Here is a 15,690-nt window from a genome sequence, read left to right as displayed (position 1 = left end):
GAATCAACGGGTACAGAATTCCAGACCTACTAAGTTACATGGCCCCAAAATAAGTGTTCGACGCCAAGCGGTACATCGGGATTAGAGTGGCCTGCTACTGAGAAACATCATCCGAAGTGGTATCTTCAGAATGTACCCCAAGCTCCGGGAACAACGCTAAAATGACACGGTCCAATATTAGCACAACTAAGTGCGCATTACACGCAGCATTCGTGAGAGGGTCGAGCGCCGCGGCTAAGGTTGCCGGATGATCTCGACCCAGGACCAGCTGGAACATATGGACTACGGGATGTCAGCGATAGGTCAACGGACGAGAACACGGTGAACATACCCAGGGAGCCCTTGGGCTTCCATGAGACGAGGCGCGCTCGTATGATGGCTTGCTCTTCGGGTGTCGGGTCTGGTGGTGCTGGGGCGGGGTATCCATTGGGGAAAAGTGTGCGCTTCGCTATGCGTACAATATTGGTAACAAATTGCGGGGAGAGATTATTATCCAATGTATATGGGAGAAGCCTGGAAGCAATAAGTACAAAGGCGAATATCGCATAATTGATGCCCACCGGTCGAGGAATTTCATAAGTAGAGTCGTTAGGAGCGTCATTGTAGTCGTGATCATATTTGAAGCTAGGCGTTCACGGGTGCAGAATATCTCGTTAAACATAAGAAGAGGACCAAGCGCGTAATTGTCCGGCCGCGAGATGAAAGGATCCGCGGTAATGATAGTCTGTATGGGGTTTATTGAGCTGTGTATTGACGAGGTCGACGAGGTCGTTGATATGGGGGGAGTTAGAGGTGTCGGCGGCATCGTCAGTTCCACTACGGGTATTGGTGGGGACGGGGATGGTGATCGTCCTTTGGGCGTTGATTTATTCACAAGTTTAATTGTGGATACAGCTTGCTTGTATGTATTGATGAGGACTAGGCAGAAACCTGATAGAGATTGTACCGCTGACAAGAAGAAGACAGCGATATTGTGAAAAGAAAACGACGGCGATGACGGTGGAACCGTTGTTAAGGTCGATTCGGGGGCCTAGAACAGATGAGTACTGTGCACCGGCGAACATATTAAGGTCAAACATACTTTCAGTGGTACGAAGTCCTCCGAAGGGTCCAAGAGGTCCAGGATCACTTTCTGTATAAACCAAGGTTGTATGATCTTGGGTATCACATCCTGGAGGAGCACTTTCAGCACAACCTCTCGGACTATATATCGCTCCGCCTCCGCATCGTAGTTCGCCGCAGGTAAGCACGACTTGAGAACGTGGTCTATGACCTGACGAAAGTATTCGGGTTCCAGTCGGCCGTCGGCCGCTAGCGCCATATGAGGTTGGAGCTGGTGAAAGAGATGTGCGGTGTTCAGTGCGCCGCCCCCGGCATAAGAGGTGGAGCGTTTGGAAGCTGCGTTGCGATAGTCTTGGTAGTGTTGGGTTATTATCGCTGGCAAGTCCTGGAATACGAGTGGGGAGAGGTCAGCCGCAAGCACGCGACTCTCCAGGGACTGCAGCACGACGGTTGATACAGCGGTGATTTCAGGCAAGAAATCTTTGTCGTAGCGGGTAATCTTCGTCCACCATGGGTTCACGAAAGCACGCAATGCTAGTGCGATGAAGTCGTAGAGCTCTGCAGTCAGCTCGGGCGGAACGGTCGCGGTCTTAAGCAGTGGCGGAAGATCATTTGTGGGGAGGGCGGGGAAGAGCAGGCGTTTGGCGAGGGTGACGGGCGGCTGGCGTGGCTTGGGCGGGGTGGATGTGTCTACGGAATTGATGGACTGTGCTGGCTGTGGGGAACGATGGCGAGAGGATGTGGCCATCGTTCAGGACGACTCCGACGAGCCGAAGAGTACCTGGTGAATTGACATTACGTAACGCATAACGAGGCACGGGTTCCGAGAATGGACAACAGCGCAATGACAGCTGCTTACGTGACGGTCAGCAATTCATGCGAGTTTCCAATTTCCCTGTTTCTGCGCCAGACTTATCAGAGAGCGGCCAAGGGCGACGGTGTGTTTTCTCCTTCTCTCTTCGCGACGTCGCTGAATGTCCTTGTCGACCGTCGCGATCAGCGCGTCCGCCCGAGGCCATCTCAAGAATCACCGACTTCAAGAGCTTAACCTAATAGACCCTTGCTGGTCTCAGCCCTTCCTTAGAAACAGTCATTCCTTTGCCAACTAGCTGCACAATGCCCTACTATCCACATACCCGTAATGCGCCGCACCCCCGCCGCCTTCAGCGCAGAGCGACCGACGACAGCAAGCAGACAACCATCATCATCGCCGTCTGCGTGGGCGTCGGCACAGCGCTCATCCTCCTTTTTCTTATTCGCGTCATCTGCAGAATGCACGCCCGGCGACCGTCGAATACGGCGCCATTGCCGCCGGTGCAGCCGCTTGCTCATGACCGTGAACGACGTCTAGCCCAGTTAGACGCTTGGCGGGATTCATCGTATCCTCTCGCCGTTCCGGTCACATTCGGTAGCGCGGCTGGGGGCAGTAAAACCTCTTTGCTGACCAAAGAAGCGGAGAGCGGGTTTCAAGAGCCTTCTCGTCATGCAAGTTTCATCCACAGCGAGCAGGGAGTCGACGATATCACCGTTCTTGCATCTACCCGCCCAATGGATCCCTCACTGCCACTACCGAATCCTTCATTTCATCACGATAGCGCGAGTTCTAGCTCTCTTGGACTCAGTAGTGAAAGCGACCTTGGATCAGGTTCACCAACCCCACCTCTCACGCCTTCGCTCTCCCATGCCTCCTTCGTACAGCCTACCAATTCTGGTTCGCGATCGGGTTCACCTTCTACACCACCTCCCACCCGTACGACATCACGAAGGCGCCCAGTGTCATCAGTCTCTGCAGCAAGTATCCGCACGACACGCTCGACACGCAACACCATCCGTGGCACACCTCATAGCCCTCATAGCAACGTCCAGATCATCCTTCCAGCGCCTCTCGCCCCGGAGGTGTTCCATTACGCGACGAATGATGATCACAGCGTGTATGGACGTCGGAGTATCCATTCTGATCCGTCGAACCATATCAGGCGGATGAGCCTCGCTGACAAGTGGGCGCCAGGCTCTCTCAGCACCGGTAAGCCTTCTCAATTGATGGCGGATGTTCATCGTTGACCAACCTTACACAGCTGCGCGTCAATCAACCATTTCAAATAGCGGCGAGCGACCTCCGCCCATCCCCAGGCCTCCTCGTCGTTCCTCTTCTACTCCCCACGGCCTGGCCTCCCGATCCTCTCCTCCCTCTGCGTTCCATGCCTATGTCAACTCGGTTCCTCCCGTACCTCCGATACCCTCTGTTCGCGATGCCCACAGTGCAATTGACCTTCCTATGCGTGCCGTTACTCGACCGCCGAACATGCCTTGATTTGAGGCTTGAGGAAAAATTTAGACCCGACCATCAATTGCATAAAGGGAAGCATATCACATTTTCAGAGAGTTGACTCGCGTGGCCGCCCTCTATCTTATATTCCCAGCCTACATTTTTCCATGTCCTGATGCCATGTGTAGATATAACGCCATCATATTAGTCCCAGTCTCTGGAACACTGAGTGCTCATTGGTTCTATCATCGGGGAATTGGATTGTATATCTTTACTATCATCATAGACAATGCCACTGTAGCCACACCATTATTTATGTAGGATTTTTGAATACCAAGATCCGTGTGTTGCAAGCAATGATTTCTCTGAAGGTCCTTCCAAGTTCCGAGCGACTGAAGTATATAAAGAGGACGCGGGCTTATATAACAAGTAGACGATCAAGCATCCCTGACTCGACTACATAGTGACTCGAGCGAAGTTGGATTTCTTTCTCTAAACCACCACAGACTACTGCTCCAGCCCCGGTTTATCTCCCCAGGTTTCGCGCAGGTGCACCACATTCGTTGGCGCGGGACAATGTCGACCATGCTTCGCTCAATACACACTGTAGGGAATGTCGCGCGGCGCGCGTTCTGGCCGATCCATGGCACTCGTCTCATGAGTGCCTATGTCGATCCGCTCTCGGGACAGCCTGCTGAACTACCGGATATTCAGGTGAGGGGATGTTCAAATTTTTATCTCTGCAGCGGAGAGCGTTATGCTGGTCGGCCGAATATACCCTGGGCACCGAACGCGACAACGCTGGCTATCTGGTCGAGAATATCAGGCTAAAATACGTCGTCGCTGCAGCACGGGAGACTTATCATCGACAAGAATGAACAACCTACCCCTCCACCTCCTTCAGAAACACTCGTTTTCGGAAGAACATTCGTATGTCATCAACCTGTCAATTCCTGAATACTGCCATACTCACATCCGGAGTAATAGACCGACCACATGCTGACTATCGAATGGAGCGCGACGAATGGCTGGGAAGCACCGCACATTAAGCCATGTTCGTCTACCCCCCGTTTGAAGTGTTTGAGGCCGCAATGTCTGACTTCGCGCAGATGGCCCCCTCAACCTGGCGCCGAGTTCGAGTGTGCTGCATTATGCGCAGACACTGTTCGAAGGCATGAAGGCGTACAGAACAGATGACGATCGTATCCAGCTGTTCCGCCCCGACATGAACATGAAACGGATGAATAACAGTGCAAGGCGTATAGCGCTTCCCGTAGGACATACCCCCATCATTTAACAGCTTGCAGTCTCATGAGACGGCTCGTAGACATTCAACAGCGATTCATTACTGGAGCTCATCAAGAAGCTCATTCGCATGGACAGACACTGGGTACCGAAGGAGCCAGGACACAGTTTGTACATTCGACCAACACTCAGTAAGTCTTCCCCGTTTTCCTTGAATGTCAGCGTTTCCTAATCGCCTCAACTTGAATAGTCGCAAGTCAGCAGGCCATCCAGGTATCCCCTCCAACCGAAGCAATTCTGTTCGTTATCTGCAGTCCCGTCGGGCCATACTTCCCCAAACCAGTCTCATTATATGCGACGACTGAATATATCCGTGCTGCACCTGGCGGTAAGCTCACAGACTCCCTTCATTCCAGCATTGTATATCAATGATGATTTGCGTAACAAGGAACTGGCGCGTTCAAGTTGGGTGTCAACTACGCTCCAGCCGTAATGCCCCAGAAAATGGTTGCTGAGAAGGGTTATTCGCAAAATCTCTGGCTACACGGCCCAGAACATTATCTGACCGAGGTGTGTGGCATGCTCTTCTGTTCAGATGATGCCGTCTCAATAATATCTCGAATTCGTAGGTCGGAACCATGAACATGTTTGTTGTCCTTAAGAAAGACGACGGAGGCAAGTTTTTCATGTACTTCCATCGACTAACTCGCTCCTGATCTCTTCTCATAGGTCTTGAGATCGTCACACCTCCCCTCGACGGGATGATCCTCCCTGGTATCACTCGCGACTCTGTATTGCAACTACTGAGAGACCATATTTCCGGCACACGCCCTATCCAAGGCCTCGACAAAGGGGAGAAGCTCACCGTCTCCGAGCGCGGCATCACGATGAAAGAGGTCAAAGACGCGTCGCAGTCAGGAAAACTCGTTGAGCTCTTCGGCGCTGGTACGCTTCTCATTCACGCTTCACCCGCGCTACCGAACGCTGATGTTTGTGATATTGTTCGGTAGGTACTGCTGCCATCATCAGCCCCGTCCACAAGATTGGTTACCTGAACGAAGATATTGAAGTCCCAACAGGGCCTGACGGCATGGGACGAATCGCTCGAGCGATAAGGAAGGAATTGTCTGACATCCAGTGGGGCAAGATCTCCCACCCTTGGTCCGTCCCGGTAGACGAGTAAATGGTAGCACAATGTGATAGACAACTAGAACGCCCTGTTCACGTATATTGCCTAATTATTTCTTTGTCTTGATTCATTACTCCAACTATTAGCAGTTGACTATATGATGCTGCACCGTGTGTGCAGAAGACTGGAGGAACGTCAAGGTTATTCTTATTCGTTGGCAGAGGACGATATTTGTGTGGTTCGTGTAACATTTCGGGGTTTGGTAAGGTGCGAAGTGGTGGAAAAGAGGACGGATACATACTTAATAGCAATAGACTGAGACTGAGAAGAAAGAGGAAAGAACTATCATATCGGTGGGGTGAGTGTGAGCAAGAAATGTATGAGCGTGGTTGATACAGATGGGCAGAATCACGATGATAGTTTTAAAAAATCAGTCTGCAAGGGGTGAATAAGGGAGTGGATGAACATAAGAGGCGGGGAGGGGGAAGGGGTAGGAAGTAAGAAGTTGTCATAAAATCAATTTGAATGAAACGAGGAGTTGAGTTGCAGATGAGGGACGGGGAAGACGTCTTCATGCAACGGGAGGCTGCATCTGCGTGTCACCACCAGGTTGTCCAGCGGCTTGGCCGTAGTACCCTACGACACGATGAGTATACGGCTCATTATAGGAGGAATCAGCCGACTTACCGCCCCAGTAGTTATTATAGTACGAAGACGGATCAGCTCCACCCCATTGGGCTTGTCCTGCCTGTCCACCAGCGACGGCACTAGGATCTGCGTTAGGCTGCTGCCCAGCGGTCAATCCGAGTCCTGCACCTGGCGCAGCAGCGGGTTGAGGCATGCCAGGCGATCCTGCACCAGCAGCCCCAGGGGTACCAGCGGTTTGACCAGGGAAACTACCGTATGTCCCGAACCCAGGATAGGCATACCCAGCCGGTTGTGGCATGTTGTACATCGGCTGAAGGAGATCGGTGAGTCAATGCTTTACAATCTGAGGAAACAATCCACATACCATGCTAGCATACGCTGTTGTTGCTGCGGTGGGGCTGAGAGGCGTTCCTGGCTGCGCAGCTCCTCCATCGGCCCTGTCCTTACCCCAGCTGCACTTGATAGGCCGTCCGTGAACCATCTGACCTTGCAATTGCACAATAGCCATTGCAGCATGCTCGTGGGTGTCGAGTTTGACGAAGGCAAAGCCACGATCAGCTTGCATACGGATCTCAGAGAGATAGCCAATGGATTGGAACAGAGGGATGAGATCGGCCTGCGTGCAGTATGGAACGAGATTTCCGACATAGACAGTCGTGTTGTACGCGGGCGTCTGCTGAACGACTGATTCGTACGACAGGGGTCCACCCTGGAAGTTGATGGGGGCGGGGGCACTGCCAGGATTGCCAGCTGGACGACTAGTGTTGGCACTACTGGGGGCAGGCGGAGCACCTTGGGTCTTTTGGTTGGCCCAGTTGACACGAATGGCCCGAGACCCAAGCCATTCGCCGTTCATGGTAGCGATAGCTTGTTCAGCATCTGTTTTGTCCCTGAACGCAAGGAAACCGTAACCGCGAGACTTTCCAGAGTTCATGTCCCACATGACACGAGCGTCAGACAGGGTGCCGAAAGCACTGAAGGCTTTGCCGAGGACTTCATCGTTAACTTCAGGACTGAGGTCTCCTACGAACACATGGAAATGTCCACTGGTATCCTCCTTGTTTTGTTGACCTTGGTAGGCCCAGTTGACGCGGATCTCGGTATCGAAGATTTTACGTCCATTGAGAGTCTGAAGGGCAGTCTCAGCCGCACGCATGTCCAAGTACTCCACGAAACCGTAGTTCAAGCCTCCGTGCTGGTAGTTACGGTCCGGGATGATCTTGACGTGCTGAACTGGTCCAGCTACAGCGAAGATCTCGGCGAGCATGTACTCAGTGACACGGGGGCTCAAATTCCCGACATAGAGATGGGCTCGTCGCTATGATATCGAACGAACGTATGTTGAGATAACCGAGTGATCACACGCGAGATGAACATAGATATGAGCAGTCGTTTGCGATAAGATGCAAACTACATACCGGAGCCTCCGCAGGGTTCCCCATTCCAAGAGCATTCATGATTTTTTCGGTTTACAAAAGAAAAATGCAGAACCTGGTCATTTGGGGTCGGTAAAATGTCAGTTCATACAGAGAGCAGCGAGAGCATTAGTGGGCCTTACCAAAGACTGGAATAACAGACAAATGACGAAGTCGGCCTGAAATATGAGATACGAGAGGAGAGAGAGAGGAGAGGAGGAAACGATAAGAAACAGAGGGAAAAGAGACGAGAGAGTACAGACAGTCGAGGAACTCAGACGGTGGTTGAGGAAGAGAACAGAGGCGCTCCGCCGTGCGAAACACTCCCAGAGGCTGCAGCCAAGCATACGCACACAAAAGAGACTTAAGCATGATATTTACCTACTTGCTACGCTACTTTGAAGGTACGTTTAACAACACATTACCTCCACTGCTGGGGATGTATGAGACGTTGGGGTTGTTGGCCAGCGACTGGACGATGGCCTTGCTGGCCTCGATTTTTCTCAGAGCGACGAAGGCCTCGCCAGCTTTCTCCAGTGACCGCGAGATCACTACGGCAGCCTCAGCCTCTCCTTCGGCGCGTATGACAGCTGCTTGGCGTTCTTGTTCAGCCTAGGGAACACAGTTTAGTAGTGTCTAAAGCATAGCAATAAGGACGCATACTTTTTCAACGATGAACTTGGCACGCTCCGCATCTAAAGTCGATCCGTCAGTACCTGTGCTTCGAATGATAGTTCCTTTATGAATGATACCAACCTTGTTGAGCAATCTGCTTAGCTTCGACAGCTTGGGTAAATTCCTAGGGTGATGCTTAGCATTGAGTATACAAAACGCTACGGCATGACACACCTTTCCGAATGTCAGATGTGTGATGGAGACATCCTCTAACTTGATGTGGAATTCGCCTGCCCGCTGGAGGAGATCTTCACGTATTCTTGACGACACCTAATGAAGTTGGCGTAAGGGTTTAACGACATGCGAGGGATATAGTTCGCATACAACTTCACGCTGGGTAATCAGCTCAGCAGCGTCGAATTGTGCTACGATGCTTTTCAAAACTTCGTTTCCAATCGAGGGGAGGACACGCTCGTCATAGTCCATGCCGAGACTTTGGTAAATTTTGGGGAGGTGGTCGACGTTAGGTCGGGACAGAACACGAAGCGTAATTGAAACCATTTGCAGATCCTTGGAGCCGGTCGTAGTTGAGATATTCTGATAAGTATGAATCAACGGAGGTTCAAGTGAGGGAACGTCTTGACGCGACACGCACTCTAGGTTTTATACGGCAGTCGTACAGAATCGCTCTTTGAAGCCAAGGAACCAGGAAGTGGGTACCTTCTTTGGTCGCCTAGCACAGGTATTAGCAAGCCATATGCAAGGCTTAACTGACAGAGCTCACTTGATCCTTTACTCCAGAAAAGCGGTCGAACATGACTGCTCGATATCCCCCCGGGACATCGTAGATGCTCGCCTGCCCTACGGCGAACAAGATACCAAGTGGAACTAATGCAAGAGTTAATAAGGTACATCTGGGCAGCGAACTCGACGCACCAATGAGACGATTTGCTGCCTGCAACGCCATGGTCAATGAGATGCAGTTGTCTTAGGCGTCTGAACGGCACTCACGCCGACACACGAAGCCGCAGACAAACAACAGACAACGCGTTCCGAATGGCAGGGGCAAGATAGGAGGGAGTTACTTCTAAGTCTATTCCAAGGGTACATCGCCTTTCTTCTCCCCATGCATCCGAGCTGAGTAACTACCGAACTGCATAGCTCTCTTCTTCCGTTGGCTAGCTTCCATCAGGCCCAACTTTCTTGCAGCCAACCGCAGAAGCATCTTATCTCCCATGCCAGTCTCCAAGCGTGGATCCAACTTGAAATGAACAGGAAGCGAGGCCAAGAAATTCACGACGCTGAGCGACAAGAAGGGATACCGTGTTTCTTTTCCGTGAGACGAGATAATTCTGTCGTCGCGGCCGAGATTGCGCGTCGGAATTCGGTCGATTTCTAGTTGCAGCTAGGACCGCAGGTCAGCAAATATTTACATTAATAAACTCTGTTCATGTCACCTCGTCTACCAGAGCTTTCCATCCATGGGTGAATGCAGTCCTGTGACGACTATACCCACCTAGCAATTCGTCCGCTCCCAGTCCGCTGAGAATGACCCGCGCAGGACTGATGTACGGCTCTGGCTCGTTATCTTTCTGTCGACGTACCTGGCCGATGCCCCTTGAAGCAAAATATAGAGCCATTGCGAGACTCTGACGTGGTGGCACATTACTCCACAGGGATCATAGAAAGAAAAGAGCACTTATACCAAGTCCATGACGGTATTTGATGGGAACATCAAGGCTTCAATAGTCGGCCTTGCTGCTTGAGATTCGGCGTATGGAACATTGATTTCTACCTTCAGCGCCCAAACATCAGAGATATAAGTTAGTGGCTTGGACTCAAACCCACGAAATTCCATTGACGATCAGGGCACAACCTGCGTAACTCTTGCAATTCCTCCAGACCCGACATCCTGTCGGGGACCTTATACACAGGTCGCCGCGGTTGCTCGGGTTTCCCAGAATTTTTGTGCTTTGCATGCTCGGTGTCTTGGTCTTGTAGCTTGCGAGGATTCTCGAAAGCTACGTTAAGAAGGTCGATGGGTTCTTCTAATGGGATGTTCCTGCTATCAATCAATTCAATGTGTCACATACAGGAGGGCAAAACCCAACCGGTGAGCGAGATAGGTGAGAACAGTACAGTCTATGCCGCCGCTGAATAGTATCGCCACCTTCGAAGGATTGATGCTGCAACAACTGAGCTATCCGTAAATGGTATCACCCAAGTAACTCACAGGTTACAGTCAATTGAGGGGATGTCCAGTACGCGTAATCTCGTACTTCTGTTCAGTTGGTTAATGAGATCGTCGACTGCTTGTGAGAGGTGTGGAGGAATAACGTCCAAAGTTGTGAGCTTTGGGAAGTCGTCTGGGGGTAATACTGGATTTACTCGTGATGGAATCGCCTGGGTACAGTATTTGCATAGTGCGATAAGCCGTTGAAAGTGCATAGTGCGATAAGCCGTTGAAAGCTTAAGAGAATCGTAGGAACTTACGAAGGGAGTTGGAGCTTTTGTTTCGGCGTTCTGTCGAGGTATGGTCGACAAGCAGACCTCGTCTACGAAACAAGAGAAGTCGATATAGTGAAGAAACTCTGTCGATAGCTCCTCGATGTCGTAACCAGGCGAGGGCCCGCATGTCGCTGATGAAAGTAACAGATGAGGCTGCAACGGGGTTGGTCTATGAATCAGTAAGGATCGACGGCCTAGTGGATCCCTCCCGAGAAATACATGCTGGGATGCTGCCTGTACGCATTTGATGAGGATGTTGAGGGCATCTTGAAATGGCGCCCGCTCACATGGAAAAACACAAACGCATACCTTCAACGCCATGAATATAGATACAGAACGAGCAAAGGACAACCTTACGGGCCTTCTATACTCCCAAATAGCGCGGCTATTTCTGAAGGTGACTGAAGCTTGCAGAGCTCTTGGAACAAGATAGCACCGTCATTTTGATCGGGCTTTATCTTTGCTCAAACACAAGAGATTAGTTTGTAAGTCCACTGCGTCTCATGCAACGTACATCCAATCCTTCAAACACCTATATATTGCTCGGAGAGTGTCCATTGTGCGATGTGTCTGGACTCACTTCTCCGTTCCAACATAAGATATTATTATTCGATTCGTGCGGTTGTACGATAGGTGCTGTGCCTCGTAACCTTAACTCAGACGAGAAGAATTCTAAATGGACGATGGGAGGTTTCGTTATGTCGGTGTATCCCGAAGGGGAAGCTGGTATGGTGAGGCTAACGGTGCGCTGGGCATCAGGACCTGTCAGTATTGAAGTAGCATCAGCCTCCCAGCCACCTTCAAGCACCTAATCTTTCAAGGGGAAACTCGCGTACCACGCTGTGCATTGATGGTCTTCAAAGTGGCGCGTATGTCATGAATTGAAGGTGCTTCAGACTCAGGATCCGGCGACAAGTTCCTTTCTTGATGCAAACAGAAGAATATTCCACACATGAGAGTGAAGAGAAGAAAGATCGATCACATTCTCAGGGGCTTTAGTAGGAGCCATAGGGGCGCCGACAGAATTATTGCCAGCCACCCTAGCGTATTCAAGCACATTTCAGCAATCGTCCACACAAGCGAACGATGGCTTCCGACGGTCCTACAAATACTTCCACTACTACTCAGTCTAAGATAGCCACACTCGCCTTGCGTAAAGTCCGCAAATTGAACTCACAAGTCAAAGAGCTTGCTCAGCGATGCGCGGACCTGGAGCACGTCGTCGCACAAGCGGAAGCAGAAGGACGCCTATCAGATTATCGGCCCACAATTCCAACCCAACTGTCCCCTCGCAATAAATTGAGCAAGAAGCGGAAAGTATCTGGTGCAGAACGGCGAGCGTCACGAACGGATAACGACAGGCGGTTAGCGTTATTGGGCGCATATGTCGCCTCTCTACGTGTTGAACGAGCTTCTCGATTGATGAATACCCTTGCGAAAAGGCGGGCGTCTGACGCTATTGTCATTGCTTCCAGGAAAGAAGACGCAGATGAAACGCGTACCACCGAAGGCGGCGTCGGAAGCCATTCTGGTCAGTATTGCCTACAATGCACTCCGCGACCCTTGCTCATGAGTATTTTTGGAAGTAACAGGTAACGTACCTACCACTGGCGCAGAGGGCTACACAATGGGTTGCGAGCTGAAACGAAGTGTGTGTAAGTGCCTTTCGCCTGCGTGACGACCCCATCTTGAATTTAATCTCAATTTTCCAACAGTCCTAGACAGAGAAAGTACAAGCGGCATAAGATCTTGAGTTGCTTCCCGAAGCGTTTCAGCACACGCACACAACTGGAGAGCATACAATTCGAAAGCCCTTGTTGAAAGTCACAAATATCATCTATAAGTGTAGTTTAAAATGAAGAACGTCCCAAGGGCTCTATTCTACAGCAAGCAACTGCTACCAGCCATGCAAAGGTTATGAGTGTGGCCTGAAAGCCCGGAGTCTCCTAGTACTCGAATAGGGGAAATCACGCGTTTCGTTGCTTTGGACCACTGATGGCAGGGCTGCCATCCCTTCAAATAGTGAGCCTGCGGGCCTGCACCATGGATCCAAGCAGAGCATGATCTCGCGCACATTTGAATCCCCTTCACGACTTTCACATATATATAGCTAAGACCCTCAGCAATGTCCTCAAATACCCAACCACAACCTCCGAGTCGAACCCGCGCGTCGATTGCTGTGGCACCACCGAATATGTCGACCGGGGCACACGTACCAGGGATCTCTATCATCTTCGAAGGATGGGTTCTAAAGAAACGAAGGAAGAAGATGCAAGGTTGAGCCACCTACGTGTTCCTCCAAACCTACCCTAACGCGATCATATGTGTAGGCTTTGCCCGACGCTACTTCACCTTGTTTCACACTGGAATCCTATCGTACGCGTTTGAGCCTGGGCAGCCCATCCGAGACCAGGTCTCCTTGCACCACGCAGCCATATCCACCGCGCCTGGCCGAAAGGACATACATATTGACTCCAATAACGCAACTTTCCATCTTAAATGCCTGAGCACCGAAGACTTTGACCATTGGATGACCGCTTTGAGGTAATTGCGTTGAATCCCTGTTGTCTGTGTCGTCGCGTTACCTGACCGTATACAGGACATTCATGCCCAATACTCCTGACGGGAGGAAATCAGTCAATTTCAGGCATTCGCGTCAAGGAAGTCTAGGATACGTTCGTCCGACAGTGGCAATCGAGGAAATGGGATCGGTCAGTCCAAGTAACCCTTCTCTAGGTCCTTCCTGATCCGGGACTCTTTAGGCTATAGCAGAATTAGACAGTGCAGTGCACGCGCTGATCAACGAAGTCGCCCATATCAAGACCAGCAGCTCCTATAAGGCAAAGCACGACGTTTTCGGATTATTCAAAAAGAGTGAATATTGTATTGTACTAAAGATTAATGGTAGTAAGCTGACACCGTCGTTTGAGATCCCCATCATCCAACGGCGAATGAACCTACAGCAATGCCCGATCCTGCAGCTCAGCTAGTCGTGCAGCAACGAGTTGAAGAAGCGTTAGACGCGATGAAGATACACTACGCCCTGCTACTCAGATCTGCGAACCACCACCCTCATACCCCCTTTGATCAATCACAATCAAGCCTATCCTCCCCCCTTCCAACCACAGCCGAAGAGGACGAAACCTATGCAACTAGGCGACCCCGTAGTCGAACTTCGGTTCGTGCAGCTAGCAGGGCCATGAAGCGCGCGTCAACTGGCACGAGTATAAGCGATGCTGAGTGGTTCGACGCGATGGAAGGCGACGGGCCCGAAGAATACGTCCTGGATTCTCAAGGCGCGGACGGTACTAGCACCGAGCCTCCTAGCAGGATTCTGACGAACGATAGCCGAAGTAGTTTGGACCAAGACCATTCTTCGAATGGGGATACCGACTTTGGCGAACCCGAGCCTGGCACGCCGCACCCTTCCGACGCAGACAAGCCATACAACCTTCATGTGGTCCGACGTGCGGTGTTGCCTTCGCCTGTCGTAGGGGATGAAGGCAGCTTGTTCGCCGTTCTGAAAAAGAACGTCGGGAAGGTGCGCTCACCCGCATCTTCGAGACTGAAATACTTAATTAATGTCATACAAGGATCTTTCATCTATTGTGATGCCAGTGACCTTCAATGAACCTCTTACCCTATTGCAGCGTACAGCAGAGGAGTTGGAGTATCACGACCTTCTCAGCCAGGCAGCAGCTACATCAGACCCGGTTGAACGATTGTGCTTTGTTGCTGCTTTCGCCGTGTCAGGGTACGCCCATACGCGCCATCGCAGTGGCCGGAAGGGTTTGTAAGTGTTGCTTTCGCCAATTGTACGTGCACGTACCGATTCTATGCATAGTAATCCTATGCTCGCTGAAACCTTCGAGGATGTACGTATGAAGTTGATAGCGGAGAAAGTCCGACATCAACCAGTAGTAATGGCTTATCACGCCGAAGGACAAGGTTGGGAACTCAATGCGACTTCGTCAGGCCGGACCAAGTTCTGGGGTCAGTGAGCGCAATCTCACCCCGATGTTCGCCCGGTATGCTTACGTCGGACAATCTAGGTAAAAGTTTGGAGATTATCCCTCTTGGCATTACTCGCGTCACGATAGGAGACGACAGCTTTGAATGGTAAGTCTTTCCTCTTCCGGGAAATAAGCACTGAACGACCATCGACCATATAAAGGAAAAAGCCATCGTCATTCCTGCGAAACATGATGGTGGGAACGAAGTACCTTGAGCATTGTGGTAAGATGACCATCGAGAATACCACGACTGGCGCTCGATGCGTACTTGATTTCAAGCAAAGCGGTTACTGGGGCGCAACTAACCTCGTTTCCGGTGTTGTGCATTCTCCATCGGGCGCCGTTGTCTCGCAGCTGGACGGCAAATGGGATGATCAGCTCGCGCAGACATTTGACTCCGAGCACTTCCGCATGCTCTGGCGAGTGTCGCCATATCCGAAGAATATCCACGAGTACTACGGGTTCACTTCTTTCGGCATAACATTAAACGAGATTACCAGCGACATCGAGGGAAAGCTCCCTCCCACGGATTCTCGATTTAGGCCTGATGTCCGAGCCTTGGAGGAGGGCGATTTAGATAGGGCGGAGGATGAAAAGTTGAGAGTGGAAGAGATGCAGCGTGAGCGGCGGAGGAGAGGGAAGGATCGGCAGCCAAGGTGGTTCAGAGAGGAGGGTGAAGAGTGGGTTTACACAGGAGGATATTGGGAAGCTCGCGCGGCTGGGTGGAAGGGATCCAACGCCGATCCCTTATGGTAACATTCCGTTCATATTCATCAACAACTCTTATTC

At 51.2% G+C, this 15,690-nt stretch overlaps 8 protein-coding genes across 8 annotated transcripts; 4 read left to right on the top strand and 4 right to left on the bottom strand.

Moving 5' to 3' along the window:
• Positions 1-94: 94 nt before the first annotated feature.
• PC9H_003869 (uncharacterized protein) lies at positions 95-1,810 on the bottom strand (the record flags this gene model as incomplete). The annotated part of the gene is made up of 4 exons (XM_036773461.1): positions 95-282; positions 332-513; positions 561-1,030; positions 1,082-1,810. 4 exons carry the CDS (start codon positions 1,808-1,810, stop codon positions 95-97), a joined length of 1,569 nt encoding a protein of 522 aa, XP_036634934.1.
• Positions 1,811-2,178: 368 nt separating this feature from the next.
• Positions 2,179-3,373, top strand: PC9H_003868 (uncharacterized protein; the record flags this gene model as incomplete). The annotated part of the gene is made up of 2 exons (XM_036773460.1): positions 2,179-3,085; positions 3,138-3,373. The coding sequence occupies 2 exons, from the start codon at positions 2,179-2,181 to the stop codon at positions 3,371-3,373; spliced, it is 1,143 nt and encodes a 380-aa protein (XP_036634933.1).
• A 540-nt stretch (positions 3,374-3,913) lies between these two features.
• Positions 3,914-5,756, top strand: PC9H_003867 (uncharacterized protein; the record flags this gene model as incomplete). Its single annotated transcript, XM_036773459.1, has 9 exons — positions 3,914-4,042; positions 4,178-4,258; positions 4,316-4,382; positions 4,438-4,601; positions 4,656-4,764; positions 4,824-4,961; positions 5,022-5,198; positions 5,303-5,518; positions 5,584-5,756. The coding sequence occupies 9 exons, from the start codon at positions 3,914-3,916 to the stop codon at positions 5,754-5,756; spliced, it is 1,254 nt and encodes a 417-aa protein (XP_036634932.1).
• Positions 5,757-6,273: 517 nt separating this feature from the next.
• PC9H_003866 (uncharacterized protein) lies at positions 6,274-7,807 on the bottom strand (the record flags this gene model as incomplete). The annotated part of the gene is made up of 4 exons (XM_036773458.1): positions 6,274-6,338; positions 6,390-6,660; positions 6,715-7,668; positions 7,769-7,807. The coding sequence occupies 4 exons, from the start codon at positions 7,805-7,807 to the stop codon at positions 6,274-6,276; spliced, it is 1,329 nt and encodes a 442-aa protein (XP_036634931.1).
• Positions 7,808-8,158: 351 nt separating this feature from the next.
• PHB1 (Prohibitin-1, subunit of the prohibitin complex (Phb1p-Phb2p)) lies at positions 8,159-9,347 on the bottom strand (the record flags this gene model as incomplete). The annotated part of the gene is made up of 8 exons (XM_036773457.1): positions 8,159-8,377; positions 8,429-8,460; positions 8,522-8,564; positions 8,615-8,710; positions 8,765-8,977; positions 9,036-9,113; positions 9,165-9,268; positions 9,317-9,347. The coding sequence occupies 8 exons, from the start codon at positions 9,345-9,347 to the stop codon at positions 8,159-8,161; spliced, it is 816 nt and encodes a 271-aa protein (XP_036634930.1).
• Positions 9,348-9,473: 126 nt separating this feature from the next.
• PC9H_003864 (uncharacterized protein) lies at positions 9,474-11,842 on the bottom strand (the record flags this gene model as incomplete). The annotated part of the gene is made up of 12 exons (XM_036773456.1): positions 9,474-9,785; positions 9,838-10,029; positions 10,086-10,175; positions 10,229-10,442; positions 10,492-10,566; positions 10,614-10,783; positions 10,874-11,122; positions 11,176-11,197; positions 11,246-11,346; positions 11,403-11,420; positions 11,469-11,650; positions 11,725-11,842. The coding sequence occupies 12 exons, from the start codon at positions 11,840-11,842 to the stop codon at positions 9,474-9,476; spliced, it is 1,743 nt and encodes a 580-aa protein (XP_036634929.1).
• A 132-nt stretch (positions 11,843-11,974) lies between these two features.
• On the top strand, positions 11,975-12,641 carry PC9H_003863 (uncharacterized protein; the record flags this gene model as incomplete). Its single annotated transcript, XM_036773455.1, has 3 exons — positions 11,975-12,419; positions 12,481-12,543; positions 12,604-12,641. The coding sequence occupies 3 exons, from the start codon at positions 11,975-11,977 to the stop codon at positions 12,639-12,641; spliced, it is 546 nt and encodes a 181-aa protein (XP_036634928.1).
• Positions 12,642-13,013: 372 nt separating this feature from the next.
• PC9H_003862 (uncharacterized protein) lies at positions 13,014-15,657 on the top strand (the record flags this gene model as incomplete). Its single annotated transcript, XM_036773454.1, has 9 exons — positions 13,014-13,164; positions 13,219-13,432; positions 13,488-13,599; positions 13,651-13,762; positions 13,819-14,429; positions 14,482-14,681; positions 14,733-14,881; positions 14,941-15,007; positions 15,063-15,657. The coding sequence occupies 9 exons, from the start codon at positions 13,014-13,016 to the stop codon at positions 15,655-15,657; spliced, it is 2,211 nt and encodes a 736-aa protein (XP_036634927.1).
• Positions 15,658-15,690: the final 33 nt, after the last annotated feature.

The sequence above is a fragment of the Pleurotus ostreatus genome (genome assembly GCF_014466165.1).
Source record: "Pleurotus ostreatus strain PC9 chromosome Unknown scaffold_2, whole genome shotgun sequence".
In the NCBI taxonomy this organism is placed as follows: Eukaryota; Fungi; Basidiomycota; class Agaricomycetes; order Agaricales; family Pleurotaceae; genus Pleurotus; species Pleurotus ostreatus.
This window is presented reverse-complemented; position numbering and strand designations above follow the sequence as displayed.